The sequence below is a fragment of the Rana temporaria genome, chromosome 2, assembly GCF_905171775.1.
Source record: "Rana temporaria chromosome 2, aRanTem1.1, whole genome shotgun sequence".
NCBI lineage: Eukaryota > Metazoa > Chordata > Amphibia > Anura > Ranidae > Rana > Rana temporaria.
The window spans coordinates 519,101,230-519,120,623 of record NC_053490.1 but is presented as its reverse complement, the minus strand read 5'-3'; the positions used below and the strand labels follow the sequence as shown (position 1 = coordinate 519,120,623).

At 45.0% G+C, this 19,394-nt stretch overlaps 1 protein-coding gene across 1 annotated transcript; it reads right to left on the bottom strand.

Annotated features, from left to right (window-relative positions):
* Positions 1–3,373: 3,373 nt before the first annotated feature.
* Positions 3,374–17,520, bottom strand: LOC120928708. The gene is made up of 5 exons (XM_040339701.1): positions 17,414–17,520; positions 11,607–11,942; positions 9,513–9,644; positions 5,905–5,939; positions 3,374–3,617 (listed from the first exon to the last, which is right to left on the bottom strand). Exons 1-5 carry the CDS (start codon positions 17,481–17,483, stop codon positions 3,420–3,422), a joined length of 771 nt encoding a protein of 256 aa, XP_040195635.1. The 5' UTR covers positions 17,484–17,520; the 3' UTR covers positions 3,374–3,419.
* Between the last annotated feature and the right edge of the window lie 1,874 nt (positions 17,521–19,394).

Here is a 19,394-nt window from a genome sequence, read left to right as displayed (position 1 = left end):
CGGATTCACAAAGCACTTACGCCCCAACGTATCTCAAGATACGCCGCGTAAGTGTAACTATGCGCCGTCGTATCTATGCGCCGTGCCCACAAAACTAGATACGCCTGAAAATAGGCTTCATCGGACCGACGTAACTTGCCTACGCCGTCGTATCGTGGGCGCATATTTACGCCGGGCGCATTTGCCGCTCCCATAGATTTTCTATGCACATATGCAAATGAGGGAGATACACCGATTAACAAACGTAGTTGCGCCCGGCACATCATATACGCGGTTTGCGTAAGTCGTACGTCTGGCGTAAAGTTATTCCCCATATAGGAGGCGCAACTCATGCAAAGGTATGGACCAGGGAACACAAGCCGTCGTATCTTTTGTCGTTTACGTTGTACGTGAATATGACTAGGCGTAGGTTACGTTCACGTCGTAGGCAGTGATTCAACGTATCTTAGGGAGTTGTTTTGACGTGATTCTGAGCATGCGCACTGGGATGCGGCCACAGGACGGCACATGCACCGTTCATTTTAAGTACTTCTATGACGCTTGGCCCATCATTTGCATGGGGTCATGCCTCATTAGCATGGCTCACGCCCACTTCCACCTACGCTGGCTTACGCCGAGGAAACCCAGCGTATCTTTAAGAGCGAGTGGGAACAAGTGCTTTGTGAATCCAGTGCTTGCATCTGTGCGCTGCGCCGGCGTAGCGTATATTAGATACGCTACGCCCGCCTAAATATGCGCCGATGTCTTTGAATCCGGGCCATCTTGTCTAGTAGCCCTCAAAGGGATAAAAGTAGCCATTAAAAACGGTACATTTTGACTTCAATGCAATTTGAAATTGAAAAATCGAATGCAATTTAAACTCATTAAATTTGGGTCAGATATGAAGTCAACACAAATTTGAGTCCCAACACTGAAAGGAAGACATTATTCTCAAAGTTTCCAAAGGTATTCCTTTATTCCTAAGGTACATTACTTCAAACCAATACATTTCTCTTGTAAACAAATTTAACATAAGAAAATGTTTGAGAAACAATTTTTTTAACGCAAAACTAATACATAAAGCACTTTAAAATGAACGTAGCAGTACAGACACTGCCTTGCAAAAGTACTCACCACCTTGGCTTTTTACCCATTTTGTAACATTACAGCCTTTATTTCAATGTTTTTTAATCTGAATTATATGTGATGGATCAGAACACAATAGTCTAAGTTGGTGAAGTAAAATTAGAAAAATATATACATAAAACTATTTTTCAGGAAAAAAATGAAAATTGTCACGTGCGTATGTATTCACCCCCTTTGTTATGAAGCCCATAAAAAGCTCCGGTGCAACCAATTACCTTCAGAAGTCACATAATTAGTGAAATGAAGTCCACCTGTGTGCAATCTAAGTGTCACATGACCTGTCATTACATATACACACCTTTATGGAAGGCCTCAGCGGCTGCAACACCTAAGCAAGAGGCACCACTAACCAAACCCTGCCATGAAGACCAAGTGACTCTCCAAACAAGTAAGGGACAATGTTGTTGAGAAGTACAAGTCAGGGTTATAAAAAAATATCCAAATATTTGATGATCCCTAGGAGCGCCATCAAATCTATCATAACCAAATGGAAAGAACATGGCACAACAGAAACCTGCCAAGAGACGGGCACACACCAAAACTCACGGACCGGGCAAGGAGGGCATTAATAAGAGAGGCAGCACAGAGACCTAAGGTAACCCTGGAGGAGCTGCAGAGTTCCACAGCAGAGACTGGAGTATCTGTACATAATGCGACAATAAGCCGTACGCTCCATAGAGTTGGGCTTTATGGCAGAGCGGCCAGAAGAAAGCCACTACTTTCAGCAAAAAAAGAAAATGTCACGTTTTGAGTTTGAAAAGGCATGTGGGAGATTCCCAAAATGTATTGAGGAAGGTGCTCTGGTCTGATGAGACTAAAATTTTACTTTTTGGCCATCAAAGAAAACGCTATGTCTGGCGCAAATCCAACAGATCACCCAAAGAACACCATCCCCAGCAGTCGGGACTGGGAAACTGGTCAGAGTTGAGGGAAAGATGGATGGTGCTAAATACAGGGATATTCTTGAGCAAAACCTGTAGCACTCTGTTTGTGATTTGAGGCTAGGACGGAGGTTCACCTTCCAGCAGGACAATGACCCCAAACACACTGCTAAAGCAACACTGCTTTAAGAAAAAACATGCAAATGTGTTGGAATGGCCTAGTCAAAGCCCAGACCTCAATCCAATAGAAAATCTGTGGTCAGACTTAAAGATTGCTGTTCACAAGCACAAACCATCCAACATGAAGGAGCTGGAGCAGTTTTGCAAGGAGGAGGAATGGGGGCAAATATCCCAGTGGTAAGATGTGGCAAGCTCATAGAGGCTTATCCAAAGCGACTTGGAGATGTGATAGCCGGAAAAGGGGCTCTACAAAGTATTGACTTTAGGGGGGTGAATAGTTATGCACATTGACTTTTTCTGTTATTTTGTCCTATTTGTTGTTTGCTTCACAATAAAAAAATAAATCATTTTCAACGTCGTGGGCATGTTCTGTAAATTAAATGATGCAAATCCTCAAACAATTCATATTTATTTCAGATTGTGAGGCAACAAAACACGGAAAATGCCAAGGGGGGTGTGAATACAAGGCACTGCATGAGACACAAATTAAGTTCTGTTAAAAAAATGGTATAAAAGCCCTGTTCACGCGTTTTGGTGAACTCTGGAAATACATGTCTATAAGTTTGTCTATCTTATTAGAAGTTATTTCCTGCAAAAGAACAAAACTATAAATTAGGACTGAGGCCTCGTACACATGACCGAGAATCTCGTCGTAAAAGAAACGTCGTTTTCCTCGACGAGTTTCTTGTCAGGCTTGTCGAGAATCTTGACAAGCTTTCTTTTTCGTACACACTGTCAAGACAAAATCTCGTCGTTCTCAAACGCGGTGACGTACAACACGTACGACGGCACTATAAAGGGGAAGTTCCATTCCATTGGCGCCACCCTTGGGGCTGCTTTTACTAATCTCATGTTACCGTGTGTTAGTAAAAGTTTGGTGAGAGACGATTTGCACTTTTCAGTCTGTTACAGCGTGACGAATGTGCTATCTCCATTACAAACGCTACTTTTACCGAAGGTGCGCTCCCGTCTCATACCTTATTCTGAGCATGCGCGGGTTTCTAAGCATACACACGAACATGTTTCCCGTCGTAAACCAGCCCGACGAGAAACACGAGGAGGAAATTGAGACTCCCGACGAGAAAAAAGAGAACATTTTTTTTTTTTCTCGTCGAGATCCACAACAGTTTTCTCCACGAAAAACATACACACAACCGTTTTCCTCGGCAAAAAAGCTCTGCCAGCATTTTTCTTGATGGATTTTGTCAAGGAAAACGGTCGTGTGTACGAGGCCTAATCTTCAGTCCCCTCCTTGCTGTTCTGCAATGTTCCAGAGATCAGTGTTTCTTCTTTGGGAGATAACACAAAAGTCATTTCATCTTCACCTAGACCATCGCAAATCATCTCAAAAGATTCTGTAGGTGGATCAATGTCCAGAGTATTTTCGCTGGAGATCTTACAAGTGGTCCTTGAGGCAGATACAAATTTAGTCTGAAATACAAATATTTCGGTTAGTTTTAGTAAAGTTATTATTCAGTGGAATTACTGAACATTGCAAAATGTGTCCTTTGTATTCACTTTTCTCATGAATGTGAGATTCTACAAGATAATTTTTACTTTTAACACAATATAGCCCATTATATGCTGTAACAGGAGTCACTTTTGGGCACAGATTGAGCCAGGAGATGGGGTGGCAAGTGAATCATAATTCATGTATTACATGAGATGGGACATTAATAATAATTCATGGTTGCAGGATGTCTTGAGATATCACAAGTTGTTGGCTTATTCAATGTGGGGACACATTCTTTTGAAAGGTGTTAATTGCATCAACTCCTAGACATTTCATTGTCCATTGTGTAAAGGTGTTAATTCAGGTCTGCTCCTAGACCATTCCATCGTGTGATAACACAGTTTAAAGCCTATTGATGCCCAGGTGTGACTACCTGTCTGTCGGAGACAGGCCGTCTGTCTAAATATGTGGATTGAAGGGAACTCATTGTGTGATGGTATGTTGTGTGAATTCTATTGATAAAAGTATGTGATTGAAGCCCCATGGTGTGAAGGGGGGTGGAGATTTCATTGTCCCTTTGATTACGGTCACCTGCTTGTAACTGCATAAAAAGCTGAGAAGAAACCATTAAAGCAGTCTTGCATTTGAAACCAGAAAGCACAGAGCTGTGTCTCGTCTTATTCTGGGAAATGGGATGAATCAGGTCCTGTTGGTTGGAGTGTCGATAAGCTGTCTTGGATGGAATGGAATATCGTGAACGGATTTAACCCCTGTCCCATTTGGGGTTCCGTTACAATTGGTGGCTAGCAGCGGGATAATTCCATCGCTTAAAGGACAGCTACAAGGACTACTGGAGAACCGTGGCAGACCAGCCAGAAACCATGAGAAGATGGACGTGATCACAGAACTTGTCCAAATGGATGGAGCAGAAAGACCCAACTTAACGGAAAGGCCCAGCGTAACAGACAGGACCCCGGAGGAGGCAAGTTTTGATCGGGCTGTCAAACTAAGACTGGCACACTATGGTCCTAACCCTCCACCGGAGATCATAGACCGAGTTATAGCTGCTGTGGACGCATCACAAGCCCTGGACAGTGTGATCATTGCTTTATGTAAACCCAGTCTGCATGCGTGTTTTTCATTGGATAAAAAAAAAAAACGGAGAGATCGTCATACTAACACACGCGATGTTAGTTGCGGTGATCTCCACTGTTGTGCTATTGTATTCTCAAAGGTGGAGTCCCCCTATCCAGGGGCAGACTGATCAGTCGGGCACATCAGACGTGGTTCGAGGGCCCGACCGCAGAGGGGGGCCTGCCGGCGCCGCCTGCTGCAACTCCCTGGCCCGCGGCGACCATATTCTTCGGATCGGGGCGGGCCCCAGCGCGCAGGATGATCATAGGGAGGGGGTCTAGTCCATCGCAAAAAATGGCCTGGTCATTTAGGGGGCAAATCCTTCCGGGGCTGAAGTGTGTAATATCCAAATTTTTTGCTAAAAAATTACTTAGAACCCCCAACATTATATGTAATTTTGCTTTTACGTGCAAGCACATTCAGGCGCTTTATATTTTTATTTTTTTACACTGTCTCTTTAAAAAAAAAATGTCATGACATTGCTTCTGGGTTATTAGATTGGTGACCTGATCAAAGCCGATTCCGGCTCCATTCGGGTCTTCGGCCAACTGGCGGCATGTTGGCTGGTCGCTCAGGCCTCCCGATGGGACGTGAGAGCCTGAGAGAGTCGTAGAAGGCGGTGGGAGGGGGGACATCCTTTCTCGCTCCTTAGGACCTTGTAACACTAAGTCACATGACACCGGGGAGGGAAAATTGGTAATTGGGCCCAATTTGGACATTTCCACTTAGGGGTGTACTCACTTTTGCTGCCAGTGGTTTAGACATTAATGTGTGTTGAGTTATTTTGAGGGGACAGCAAATGTACACTGTTATACAAGCTGTACACTCACTACACAACATTGTAGCAAAGTGTCATTTCTTCAGTGTTGTCACATGAAAAGATATAATAAAATATTTACAACAATGTGAGGGGTGTACTCACTTTTGTGAGATACTTTGTGTGTATATATATATATATATATATATATATATATATATATATATATATATATTATATATTTATTATTATTATTATTATTATTATTATTATTATATATATTTTCTTTTTTGACTGAGGCTTGATTTATTTTGTAAATCTTAAATTTTTAATATATTGATTTAGCCAATAGGTGCAGAGTAATTACCACTTACCTTGCTAAATGTCCTCTTGAATAGTGTGTGGTTTGCTGCAAGATAATACAACATGTAAGGATTAGACATGTGCACACTGAAATATTTAGTTTCGTAATTTCGTTTTCGTCCGAAAAATAAATTTATTTAGTTACTCCCGAAATTTGTTTTTATTTATTTTGCTTTTCGTAAAAAAAATGCATTCGTCCAAAAATCCAAATTAAGGTCGAATCTGTCATTGAAGGCTTATGGGGCCAGATTCACAAAAGAGATACGACGGCGTATCTCCTGATACGCCGTCGTATCTCTGTGATCCGCCCGTCCTAACTATGCGACTGATTCATAGAATCAGTTACGCATAGATAGCCCTAAGATCCGACAGGTGTAATTGACTTACACCGTCGGATCTTAGGATGCAATTCTAGGCCGGCTGCTAGGTGGCGAGGCCATTGCGGTCGGCGTACAATATGCAAATGACTAGTTACGGCGATTCACGAACGTCCGCGATGCCCGTCGATCTAAATTTCCGTTGTTTCCGTCGAGATACGCGTCGTAAAACTAGGGCTACCTCCTAGGTGTTCTAAGCAATGTTAAGTATGGCCGTCGTTCCCGCGTCAAAATTTTTAATTCCACGTCGTTTGCGTAAGTCGTCCGTGAATGGCGCTGGACACCATTTACGTTAACACCGAAACCAATGACGTCCTTGCGACGTCATTTAGCGCAATGCACGTCGGGTAATTTACCCGACTTAGCATGCGCAGTACGCTCGGCGCGGGAACGCGCCTAATTTAAATGGTGCCCGCCCCATTTGAATTAGGCGGGCTTGCGCCGAGCGGATTTACGTTAAACCGCTGCAAGTTTACAGGTAAGAGCTTTGTGAATCAGGCACTTACGCTGTAAACCTGCGGCGGTGTAGCGTAAATGGGATACGTTACGCCGCCGAGGAGTAACGTAATTGTACCTGAATCTGGTCCATGGTGTCTGTCGAATGTTCTAAAAAAAAAAAAAAAAAGATTTGACAGAATCTTAAAAAAATGGACTCTTCATGTCTCTCTATGTCGAATCTTCATGTCTCTCTATGTCGAATCTTCATGTCTCTCTATGTCGAATCTTCATGTCTCTCTATGTCGAATCTGTCATTGAAGGCTTATGGTGTCTGTCGAATGTACTAAGAAAAAAAAAAAAGATTCGACAGAATCTTTAACTACTTGCCGACCGCCCACCGTCGTTATACGTCCTCACTTTAGAGATGAATATCTCGGTAACGGCAGCAGCTGCTGCCACAATCGAGATATTCATCTCTTCTGTGGGCGGCCGTGTTAATGATAATGGCGGTCTCCGCGGCGCATTCGCCGCGAGATCGCCGTTATTGGTGGCGGGAGAGGGCCTCTCCCGCCGCTCTCCCGCGCCCTCCGCCGCTTACCGTAGCCGTCGGTAGCGGCGGAGGAGATCGCGACCATCCGGCAGCTGAGCGGGGACGAGACTGAAGGAAAAATCTCCTTCACCCGTCCTCATAGCTCTGCTGGGCGGAAGTGACGTCAAAACGTCAGTCCCGCCCAGCGTCTTAAAGAAACATTTTTTTTTTTTGTCATTTGAAAAAATGACATTTCCAATTTTTTTTTTTTTTTTTTTTTGCATTTAAGCCTAAATATGAGATCTGAGGTCTTTTTGACCCCAGATCTCATATTTAAGAGGACCTGTCATGCTTTTTTCTATTACAAGGGATGTTTACATTTGTTGTAATAGGAATAAAAGTGATCATTTTTTTTTTTTTCAGTGTTAAAAATTCTAAAATAAATAAAAATAAATGCGAAAAGCAAAAAAAAAATTTTTTAAAGCGCCCCGTCCCGACGAGCTCGCGCGTAGAAGCGAACGTATACGCGAGTAGCGCCGACATATGAAAACGGTATTCAAACCACACAAGTGAGGTATCGCCGCGATCGTTAGAGTGAGAGCAATAATTTTAGCCTTAGGCCTCCTCTGTAACTCAAAAAATGCAACCTGTAGAATTTTTTAAACGTCGCCTATCAAGATTTTTAAGGGTAAAAGTTTGACGCCATGCCACGAGCGGGCGCAATTTTTAAGCGTGACATGTTGGGTATCATTTTACTCGGCGTAACATTATCTTTCACAATATATAAAAAAATTGGGCCAAATTTATTGTTGTCTTATTTTTTAATTTAAAAAAGTGAATTTTTTCCAAAAAAAGTGTGCTTGTAAGACCGCTGCGCAAATACGGTGTGACAAAAAGTATTGCAATGACTGCCATTTTATTCTCTAGGGTGTTAGAAAAAAAATTATATAATGTTTGGGGGTTTTAAGTAATTTTCTAGCAAAAAAAAATGGTTTTGTCTCGTAAACACCGACTCTGAAAAACAGGCCCGGGGCTAAAGTGGTTAAAAAAAAAAAAAAAATTGACTCTTCATGTCTCTCTATAATGTTGAATCTTTTCTCTTTATGTAGAATAATATTGAACTAATAGAGTTAAGGTTAGGCACATTCGACCGCAACGAAAATGAAAATAAAGCATTTGTTTATGTCGGATCTTTCGGTTTTCGTTTTCTGTGCTTTCGTTTTCGTTTGTTAAAACGATAACGAAAATACCTGAAATTCGGACAAAAATGCATTCGGATGAAAACGAATGCACATGTCTAGTAAGGATCAGCATCAGAGAAACTTTAAGTCAGTCACCCTGTTAAAGTATTGTTGAAGGCTTCCTGCTCCCTTTCATTTATCTGTAGAGTGGAACCAACATAAAATTACACCCATGCTGCAAATACTGCAGAGGTGATCAAATACCACCAAAAGAAAGCTCTATTTGTGGGGAAAAAAGGACGCCGATTTTGTTTGGGAACCATGTTGCACGACCGCGCAATTGTCAGTTAAAGCAACGCAGTGTCGAATTGCAAAAACTGGCCAGGTCCTTTACCTGTATAATGGTCCGGGTCTTCAGTGGTTAAAAAACAAAACAAAAAAAAAGGCGTAAACCAGGGGTAGGCCCTCCAGCTCTGGTAAAACTACAAATCCCTTCATGCCTCTGCCTCTAATGCCGCGTACAGACGATCGGATATTCCGACAACAAAACCGACGGAATGTTGGCTCAAACTTGTCTTGCATACACGCGGTCACACAAATGTTGTCGGAAATTGCGAACATCAAGAACACGATCACGTACGACGAGCCGAGAAGAATTAAGTTCAATAGCCAGTGCAGCTTTTCTGCTTGACCATGCATGGGATTTTGTAAGTAGGAATTGTTTACACACGCTCAGAATTTCCGATAGCAAATGTCCGATGGAGCATACTGTACACACGGTTCGGAATATCTGACAACAAGCTCACATCGAACATTTGTTGTCGGAAATTCCAGCCATGTGTATGGGGCATTTGAGTCACGCCTCTGATTGTCAGGGTCCTGCAATGTCTCATGGGACTTGTAGTTTCACCACAGCTGGAGGGCCGAGATTGCCTACCCCTGGTGTAAACCATATATAATTAAAAGCTGATTGTTTTTGGCACCCCTAAAAAACATTTATCATTTATGCCTCCTCATTTACTCTTATTATGGGGTTTTTTTTGTACATGAATTTATTTATTTTATTTGCCCAGAGATCAGGTTCTGGATCTTACCTTTGACCTCCCGTAGGTAAGGATATAATAAAGCATAAATCACTATAACAATGATCATCCGCACTGCTATGAAAAAGTATGTGGTCCAGGTTTTGCTGGTATCTCCAATGAAGGGTTTTGGGCTGGGACCATCTAAAAAGAGGTAAGAAAAATTAATTTTATTATGTAGCCTAATACTTTCTCCTGATTCATATGTTGTATTTCAGCTATTTAACCACTTAATCACCGCCCCATAGCCGAATTACGGCTACAAGGCGGTTCCCTAACTCTGGGAGGACATCCATGGACGTCCTCCCAGAATCGCGCTCCTGCGCGCCCCCTGGGGCGTGCACATGGGAGTATCCGTGACCCCCGGGTCCAGAGGACTTGGTGCATCACAGATCGCGGTAAATTGCCGCTGATAGCGGCCGTTTACCACGTGATCGCTCCGTCCAATGACAGAGCGATCACATGTAAACAAACCGGCGTCATTTGATGACGCCGGTTCCTCCCTCCTCTCTCTGTACCGATCAGTGCTTCGTTTTGACAGCTCCACTCTCACTGCGGCCGCTTGCCCCCGCTTGCCCACCAATCACTGGATGTTTACACTAAGGGCGAGACTCCGGGCTTTTTGGGGACCCACTCGGGGCTCTAGCCATCCCCTCCCGACGCCCGTGACAACTGGCCCACTGAGCCATCGGCCCATCGGGAAACTCCCGGTAGTCCCGATGGCCAGTCCAACCCTGCTCTCATGCCACGTACAGACAATCGGATATTCCGACAACAAAACCGTCGATTTTTTCCCGACGGAATGTTGGCTCAAACTTGTGTTGCATACTCACGGTCACACAAATGTTGTCGGAAATTCCGAACGTCAAGAACGCGGTGACGTACAACACCTACGGCGAGCCAAGAAAAATAAAGTTCAATAGCCAGTGCAGCTCTTCTGCTTAATTCTGAGTATGCGTGGAATTTTGTGCGTCGGAAATTGGCTACACGCCATCGGAATTTCCGACAAGAACTTTTGTTATCGGAAAAATTGAAAACCAGCTCTCGAACATTTGTTGTTGGAAATTCCGACAGCAAATGTCCGAGGCCATTTTAAATACTTATCTGCAATTTTCTGGCTCAAACCGGAGCCCAGTGCTACTGACAGGGCCGCCATCAAGGGGGTACAGGCAGTACACCTGTAAGGGGCCCGGAGGTCCCCAGGGGCCCGGATGGCAACCCCCTTTAAAAAAAAAAAAGGGGTCCGGAGGTTCCCAGGGGCCCGGAGGCCCACAGGGCCCCAGATGGCAACCCCCCTTTTTTTATTTATTTTTTATAAAAAATATATATATATTTTTTTAATATATTTTTATTTTATTTTTTATTAAAGGGACAATTTTTTTTAGGGGTCCAGAGGTCCCCAGGGGCCTGAAGATCCCCTGGGCCCCGGATGACAACCCCCCTTTTTTTTTATAAAAAAAACCTTTTTTTTATTTTATTTAATTTTTAATTTTTATATATATATTTTTTTATAAATGTTTTTTATTTTTTTTTATATATATATATATATATTTTTTATTAAAGGGCCCAGAGGTTTATTTTTATTTTATTTTTATTAAAGGGCCCAGAGGTCCCCAGGACCCCCAGATGGCAACCCCCCTTTTAAAAAAAAACCCCGGTTGGCTACCCCCTTTTTATATATATATTTTTCCTTACTTTTTTGTAAAGGGACCCCTCCCCCGCTTCTCAATTCGCGGCAGCCCCCCCCCCCCGCTTCTTAATTTCAGGCGGCAGCACCAACCCCCCTCCAACCCCCCGCCCCCACCCCCGTTTTTGAAAGCTGTAATGTTCCCCGCACGCTGCTTAACCAGGCGGCGGCGTTGTTGCGGTATGCGGCGGTGGCATTCGTTGCGGCGGCGGCAGGACTACAATTACTCTCGCAAATACTCGGTATCGGTCCCGATACCGATACTGGTATCGGTATCGGGACAACCCTAGTATTCATCCCTTTCAATAAATGGCCCCACTTTTGCTGATGTATATGAAAAAAAAACTATATGAAAAAGAATGTAAATTTACTTCAGAGAAACTCTTTTAAAACTTTTTTGTTATAATACTAAAACTTACCGAATACCCTGACCTCGATCACTCTTACAATTTGTTTCTCTCGATGAACCACCAAACATTTGTACAATCCAGAGTCATCTATTCGTGCAGAGTGAATGTTCAGAATGTGAACGGTGTCATTTTCCTTATCCCGCTGTTCCTGGTCCTGGAAGATCCTTGGCCCCAGTGTCACAGGGGCGCAGGTGTCTTCATCTATCACCTTACACCAGGTGATATTGGGGGGTATTTGGGTGCAAAGCTGGATTGGACATCTCAGTATAAATGGCTGTGTAGCTGTAGTATTAAATTGTACTGTTGTTGAGCTGTTTACAGCATACATACACGAAGTTCCATTGCCTGGAATTAAAAGCAGTTCATAGAAATTAAGAGAAGCTGTACAAACGGCATTTGTAACACTGTTGGATTAAGCATGCAGGTCCAACTATAAATCTAGGGCCACCATACAGTGTCCAGCTGTCATGATAAAAAAAAAAGCCCCTACTCACTGATACATTTATTGCACTTCACCACTATGTTGTTGCCAGTGCCGGGACAAGGTAATTTGGTGCCCAGGGCGAACATGGCAAACTGCGCCCCCCCCCCCCCCCCCCCCACACACACACACACAATATTTTCGGACCAGCAGCACAGCATTGGAGCTCATTGTGGCAGTCAACAATTGCTTAACCTGCTATCCTCTAGCCTGCAGAGGCTGTATTAGGTCTAGAGGATAGCAGCTTAGGCAGTTCCTAATGGCTCAGTCCCTAGGATCAGTAAAGGATAATTGGCTACAGGCCCTCTTATCAGACCCAGCGAAACTTCTGCAGTAGTGTAGCATGTCTGTACCCTGGTAGTGGCTCAGCGTGGCTCTCTCTGGTGGTGCTGGTTAGCAGCGTGGCTCTCTGTGGTGGTTCTGGTTAGCAGCGTGGCTCTCTCTGGTGGTTCTGGTTAGCAGCGTGGCTCTCTCTGGTGGCTCTGGTTAGCAGCGTGGCTCTCTCTGGTGGTGCTGGTTAGCAGCGTGGCTCTCTCTGGTGGCTCTGGTTAGCAGCGTGGCTCTCTCTGGTGGCTCTGGTTAGCAGCGTGGCTCTCTCTGGTGTTGCTGGTTAGCAGCGTGGCTCTCTCTGGTGGTTCTGGTTAGCAGCGTGGCTCTCTCTGGTGGTTCTGGTTAGCAGCGTGGCTCTCTCTGGTGGTTCTGGTTAGCAGCGTGGCTCTCTCTGGTGGTTCTGGTTAGCAGCGTGGCTCTCTCTGGTGGTTCTGGTTAGCAGCGTGGCTCTCTCTGGTGGTTCTGGTTAGCAGCGTGGCTCTCTCTGGTGGCTCTGGTTAGCAGCGTGGCTCTCTCTGGTGGCTCTGGTTAGCAGCGTGGCTCTCTCTGGTGGTTCTGGTTAGCAGCGTGGCTCTCTCTGGTTAGCAGCGTGGCTCTCTCTGGTTAGCAGCGTGGCTCTCTCTGGTGGCTCTGGTTAGCAGCGTGGCTCTCTCTGGTGGCTCTGGTTAGCAGCGTGGCTCTCTCTGGTGGTTCTGGTTAGCAGCGTGGCTCTCTCTGGTTAGCAGCGTGGCTCTCTCTGGTTATGCTGGTTAGCAGCGTGGCTCTCTCTGGTGGTTCTGGTTAGCAGCAGCAGCATGGCTCCCTCGGTACACTCCTCTCTTTCTGTTTCTGTCTTTTGGAGCAGTTAAGTATATCATTCATTTCCCCGGCTTGTTTCTGGGTTATGGGATCTCTTTCTCTCTCTTTTTTTCCCCCAGCAGAGTGCATGCTGGGAGCTGTAGTCTCTTTCCTGAGAGGCTGGCCGGAGGCGGAATGGTAACAGTGCGAGGAGGGGAGGCGGACAGCACCCAGGTGACACCATAAAGAAAGCTGGCAGTTGTAGTGGGTGCTGTCAAGCCCCCCTCCCTCCACCCCCATCATTGAAGCTGTGATAGCGGCAGTGTGAGCGGGGGAGAGGCGAGCTACGGGATCTCAGAATGTTTCGCCCCCCCCCTTTCTCCTGTCAGCAGTGCGGGAGGAGAGACAGCGGCTCTCTCATTACTTTCACCGCGCTTCACTTATTGACTCCCCCGCGTTGTTGATCTTCTGGAACTACATGCCCCATGATGCTCCACTAGTCTGGAGCATCATGGGACATGTAGTTCCAGAAGATTACAACGCGGCAAAAGTAATGAGAGAGCCGCTGTCTCTCCTTCCGCACTGCTGACAGGAGAAAGGGGGCGAAACATTCTGAGATCCTGTAGCTCGCCTCTCCCCCGCACACACTGCCGCTATCACAGCTTCAACGATGGGGGTGGAGGGAGGGGGGGCTTGACAGCACCCACTACAACTGCCAGCTTTCTTTATGGTGTCACCTGGGTGCTGTCCGCCACCCCTCCTCGCACTGTTCCCATTCCGCCTCCGGCCAGCCTCTCAGTGTGTGACGCTGGGTAGGGAATACCAAGCGCCTGCAGGGGGGGGGGGGGTTCTCCACTGACAGGGGAGTCAATAAGTGAAGCGCTGGTCTGTTCTAGGTTTCTGCCGGGTGCAGGAGCGCACTCGGCACATCATTACAGGTGTAGGTATTAGCGGCTGGTGTGTGCAGACAGTTTTTAAGCACACAGCTAGCACTTCACATGCGTCCCCCTTCCTCCAGTAAATAGTAGCGCCCAGGGCACCCGCCCATTCTGCCCCCCCTTGTACCGGCCCTGGTTGTTGCATCTGAGGCCTCGTACACACGGCCGAGTTTCTCGGCAAAAACCAGCAAGAAGCTTGCTGTTTTTTTCTTTTTGCCGAGGAAACCAGTCGTGTGTACACTTTTCAACGAGGAAACCGCCAAGGATCCCCTCGGGCCAAAAAGAAAGCATGTCTTCTTTTTCCCCGATGGCAATGGGAAAAGTTGGCATGCCGAGATCCTCCGGCTTCACAAGGAACTCGACGAGCAAAACAATGTGTTTTGCCCGTCGAGTTTCTCGGCCGTGTGTACGAGGCCTGAGCCTTTGGGAAATAGCCAGTGGTTCTGAGTATGGAGGCGCATGTGACCCCCCCCCCCCCCCCGCCTCCTAGAATGCAGTGCTCATGCCTGAGCCGAAACACTGCCACACGCTTTCTATTCGCCTTGATGACCATTGTCGCCAAGACTGAAAGTGATAAATAGTCCACATTTATGAGTTTTATCAGAACAGAAATAGAGGGACAATCTTTCAATGGGGGATACTTGTTCTAGTAACGAATGTCCAAGATTTCTTTGACTTTGGAGAGATTTCCTGTCGTATCTACAAGCAGGAAGTAAAGGGAAACGTTCTCAATGGGACACACATGACAGAGGTTTTAGCTGTTCCATGCTCCTATACCCCAAGCTACCAAACATTCTAAAGTGAGCTCCATAGCCCAAGGTTGTTGCTTGAGACCTAATACATATATTTTGGACTTGTCCACGTATTTTGACCCTTTGTTCTGACTTCCACGCCCTTCTAGAATCCTGTCTGGACCTCCCTGCACCAAATACTCCAGAAGTATGCCTCCTCTGAATTTTTAAAAACTTGCCCATGCATACAGCCGCTCTTTGTTCCATTTACTTATCTTTTATGCCCAGAAAGCCATTTTACTGAACTGGAATGCCTTGTACACACGATCGGTTTTCCCGACGGGAAAACTGTCATGTTTTCTGCCCGACTATACCCGAGTGTACTGCGCTCGGTATATGTTGGCGCAGTATTCAAAACTCGGCGCGGGAAGGCGGGTATCGGCGTATACCGCGCACCCACGATTTTGCCCTGATTTTCAGGGCAAAAAAGTGTGCGGTATACGCCGATAAATACGGTATATAGGTGGTAATCTGTATCTTGCTTATTGGGGAAGAGAAAAGGGGATGTGAGATTGTTTGTATCTGTGATCTGTTTTTTTGTCTCTATTACCACGGTTAGTTACAGTGAACACAAGTTATCCTTTAATATAATACAGTGGAACCTTGGATTACGAGTATAATTCGTTCCAGGGGAATTCTTGTAATCCAAAGCACTCGCATATCAAAGCGAGTTTCCCCATAGAAGTCAATGGAAATGAAAATAATGTGTTCTGCATTGACTTCAATGGCATGCAATACCGCATGTGGCCAGAGGTAGGGGTGCCAGAGAGCATCGGAAACACTCAGAAAGGCCTGAGGACAGCTCAGCTGACCTCGGAAAGGCTCAGAAACACCCGGGAATGGAGTATTCCCGATTATTTCCAAACAGCTCCGCTCGACTCTGCTCTGTTTCGGCGCCCCCCCCCCCACCTCAGGCCATATGCGGTACTGCAGGCCCCATTAGCTTGAATTCTGCTAGTTTTGCGAGACAACACTCGCAAACGGAGTCTTTTTTTTTTTTTTAAGTTTGACTTTCAAAATGCTCATTAACCTTGTTACTCGTAAACCGATGTTCCACTGTACAAATGGAAGTTGAACCATCTGGGTTCTCTGTAGCCATTCAGACAGTTATTGCATATCTGTACTTCACGTGGTAATATGTTTGTATATAATGTTTTCAATTAAAATAAAAAAAAAATAAAACTTAAAAAAAAAAACTGTTCCATGCTCTGTCTAAAACTATTAGAAAAAAAATGCTTTAGGGTTTATTTTCGACTAGTTATACGGTTTCATTGTCACATTATATTGTAGATAGTACAGGGTACATCAGGCTATGCCAGACCTCAATTTTGCTTTGTGCTTTGTGGTCACGTCACTACTAGTCAATGTAGGTTAGTTACAATAATTTCTAATTCTCATGTGTATTTCTTAACAGGAACACCTTTCATATGTGGCCTATTTGGGGCATTACTTCTTGTCATGTAGGTGTTTTTTTTTTCAAAATTGGCAATGCTACTCACATCACCCCCAGTACAAAACTTCTCTTAGAGCATTTCTTACCAGGGAAAGTGATTTACAGCTAATTAAAGTAGAACATGCTCCTAAATTTAAAGTGTACCCGTCACCAAAATACACACTTGAATAACCTCTTTTGGGCAGACATACCACCCGCATTTCTGAGATGGGGACAGTTATTAGCACAAAGTATTTGGAAAAGGGACAATCTCTTGCCATGCCCCCAATTCTACTGATACGCCGCCGTAACTCTCTCTGAATCTAGCTAATAATCATTTTTTTAAATATTCACTCGACCACACTCTTAAAGCGGAGGTTCACCCTTAGAGAGCACATTTTACCCTTAGATTAATGCTCGTTTTGTCTAGGGGAATCGGCTAGTTGTTTTAAAATATGAGCCGTACTTACCGTTTACGAGATGCATTCTCTCTGTCGCTTCCGGGTATGGGTCTTCGGGAGCGGGCGTTCCTTCTTGATTGACAGTCTTCCAAGAGGCTTCCGACGGTCGCATCCATCGCGTCACGATTTTCCGAAAGAAGCCGAACGTCGGTGCGCAGGCGCAGTATAGAGCCGCACCGACGTTCGGCTTCTTTCGGCTACTAGTGACGCGATGGATGCGACCGTCGGAAGCCTCTCGGAAGACTGTCAATCAAGAAGGAACGCCCACTCCCGAAGACCCATACCCGGAAGCGACGGAGAAGATGCATCTCGAAAACGGGTAAGTACGGATCATATTTTAAAACAAATAGCCGATTCCCCTAGACCAAACGAGCAGGAATCTAAGGGGAAAAGAGGAAAAATTAAATAAATGGGTGAACTCCCGCTTTAAGATGTTCTGTCTCCTAATCTGGCCCCTTTTAGTGGCATCCAACCTAAACTCTGCTTCTAGTTTCACTTCAGTAATGTCCGTCACTTGCCCGGTGAATTTTATCACTAGCCTGCTAACATAGTTTGCTGATCTTTTAAAAGTGACAGTGAACACAAGACTTACAAATGTGTACTTACTGATCGGATGGCTTATAGCGAAGGTCAAAGGCGATAAAGCAAAAATGAAGAACGATTCTTTCAGGTTCATGGCTGATGCCCAATACGTGTCCCTTATGCTTAAATCTCTTATCTGAGGACTTGTCTATATGACAGACTTTGAGACTTTTTACAAGAAAATTAACCTATGGAAATAAGTTCTCTTTTCACTTCTGTAAGTTTATAAATATAAAGCTAAAAATGTACTTCTGCTTCTTCTGACAACAGGAGCCCATCATCTGTCTGCAGTTTATAAGGATTATTTAGGTACCTTGCTATCTGCAGCTAATCTACGTCATGAAAAAAACACCTATGTTCCTGGTAGGTTATTCTGGTAGGTGCTACCAAGAGTGAAGCCAAAGCTTCTGGTGAGTAAGGATTAGCGCCACTCTGTGTTAGCTTCCTGGCGGGCTTGGGCAAGTAAAGCTACGATGCGGACACGCCCGAGCCCGCCAGGAAGCTAACACAGAGTGGCGCTATTCCCAGGCAGTGAGACATTTCCCGTTCCATGGCTGCAGAGATCGGGAAATGTCTCACTGCCTGTGATAAGCGCTGCGCAGTGTCAGCTTCCTGGCGGGCTCGTGCTACGGTTGCCATTTGTCTGGGATTCACCCGGACGGTTCGGGTTTGGAATCATGCATCCGGGTTTCAGACTGCCTGAACCCCAGACAAATTATTCAGACCGGACTATGACTTCCCAACGGGATTGCTGGCTGCAGTTGTCTAAGCCGAGTGTCTGTTACACTCTCTTTCACACTGCCCAAAGTTAGCACTAACCTTACAATTCCAGTCAACATTGACCACCAATGTAAAAGGACACATCTTTGACCACCAATGTAAGGGTGTTTAATGTAAATGATTCATGACCTGACGTGATTGACGTTTTTAACGAACGGCGCATGCGCCGTCCGTAGACATATACCAGTGTGCATTGCTCCAAAGTACGCCGCAAGGACGTATTGGTTTCGATGTGAACGTAAATTACGTCCAGCCCCATTCACGGACGACTTACGCAAACGACGTAAACATTTCTAAATTCGACGCAGGAACGACGTCCATACTTAACATTGGCTAGGCCAGCTTTTTGTTCGACTAACTTTACGCCGGAAAAAGCCATACGTAAACGACGTAAAAAAATTGCGCCAGGCGCACGTACGTTTCTGAATCGGCGTTTCTAGCTCATTTGCATATTCTACGCCGAAATCAACGGAAGCGCCACCTAGCGGCCAGCGTAAATATGCACTCTAAGATCGTATCTTAGCCTAATTTAAGCATATATGGTTTCCAAAATACGCTTAAATTTACGACGGCGTAGATTCAGAGTTACGACGGCGTATCTACTGATACGCCGGCGTAAACGTCTCTGAATCTAGCTATTAGACTGCGAGTTGATTTTGGCAGGGATGCAATATTTACCAATGATGCCAGAAAATATTTGAATACGATCGCATCAAAAATCAGGGGTGGTTTACTACTGACATCTGCTGGTCACTAGTAGCAATGAAAAAGTTAATTGCTTCTATTAACTAGTTAAGGACCGGAAGGATTTGCCCCCTTAATGACTGGGTCATTTTTTTACGATACATCGCTGCATCACTTTAACTGACAATTGCGCGGTCGTGCAGCGCTGTACCCAAACAAAATGTATGTCATTTTATGAGCTTTCTTTTGGTGGTACTTGATCACCTCTGCGTTTTTTGTTTTTTTTTGCACTATAAAGAACCGACAATTTTGAAAAAATTTTTTTTTAACTTTTTGCCATAATAAATATGCCCCAAAAAAGTAAAAAAAAACTATTAGCTGGATTCACGTAGATGTGCCTAACTTTAGGCGGGCGTAGCGCATCTCATATACGCTACGCCGCCGTAAGTTAGAGAGGCAAGTGCTGTATTCACAAAGCACTTGCGTCCTATGTTACGGCGGGGTAGCGTAAATGTGCCGGCGTAAGCGCGCCTAATTCAAA

Coding starts and splice junctions, on each gene's coding strand:
- LOC120928708 (XM_040339701.1), bottom strand. CDS start 17,483: ATGAACCTGAAAGAATCGTTCTTCATTTTTGCTTTATCGCCTTTGACC. Junction 11,943..17,413: donor CGCTATAAGCCATCCGATCA/GTAAGTACACAT, acceptor TTTTAATTCCAG/GCAATGGAACTTCGTGTATG. Junction 9,645..11,606: donor GATCGAGGTCAGGGTATTCG/GTAAGTTTTAGT, acceptor ACCTCTTTTTAG/ATGGTCCCAGCCCAAAACCC.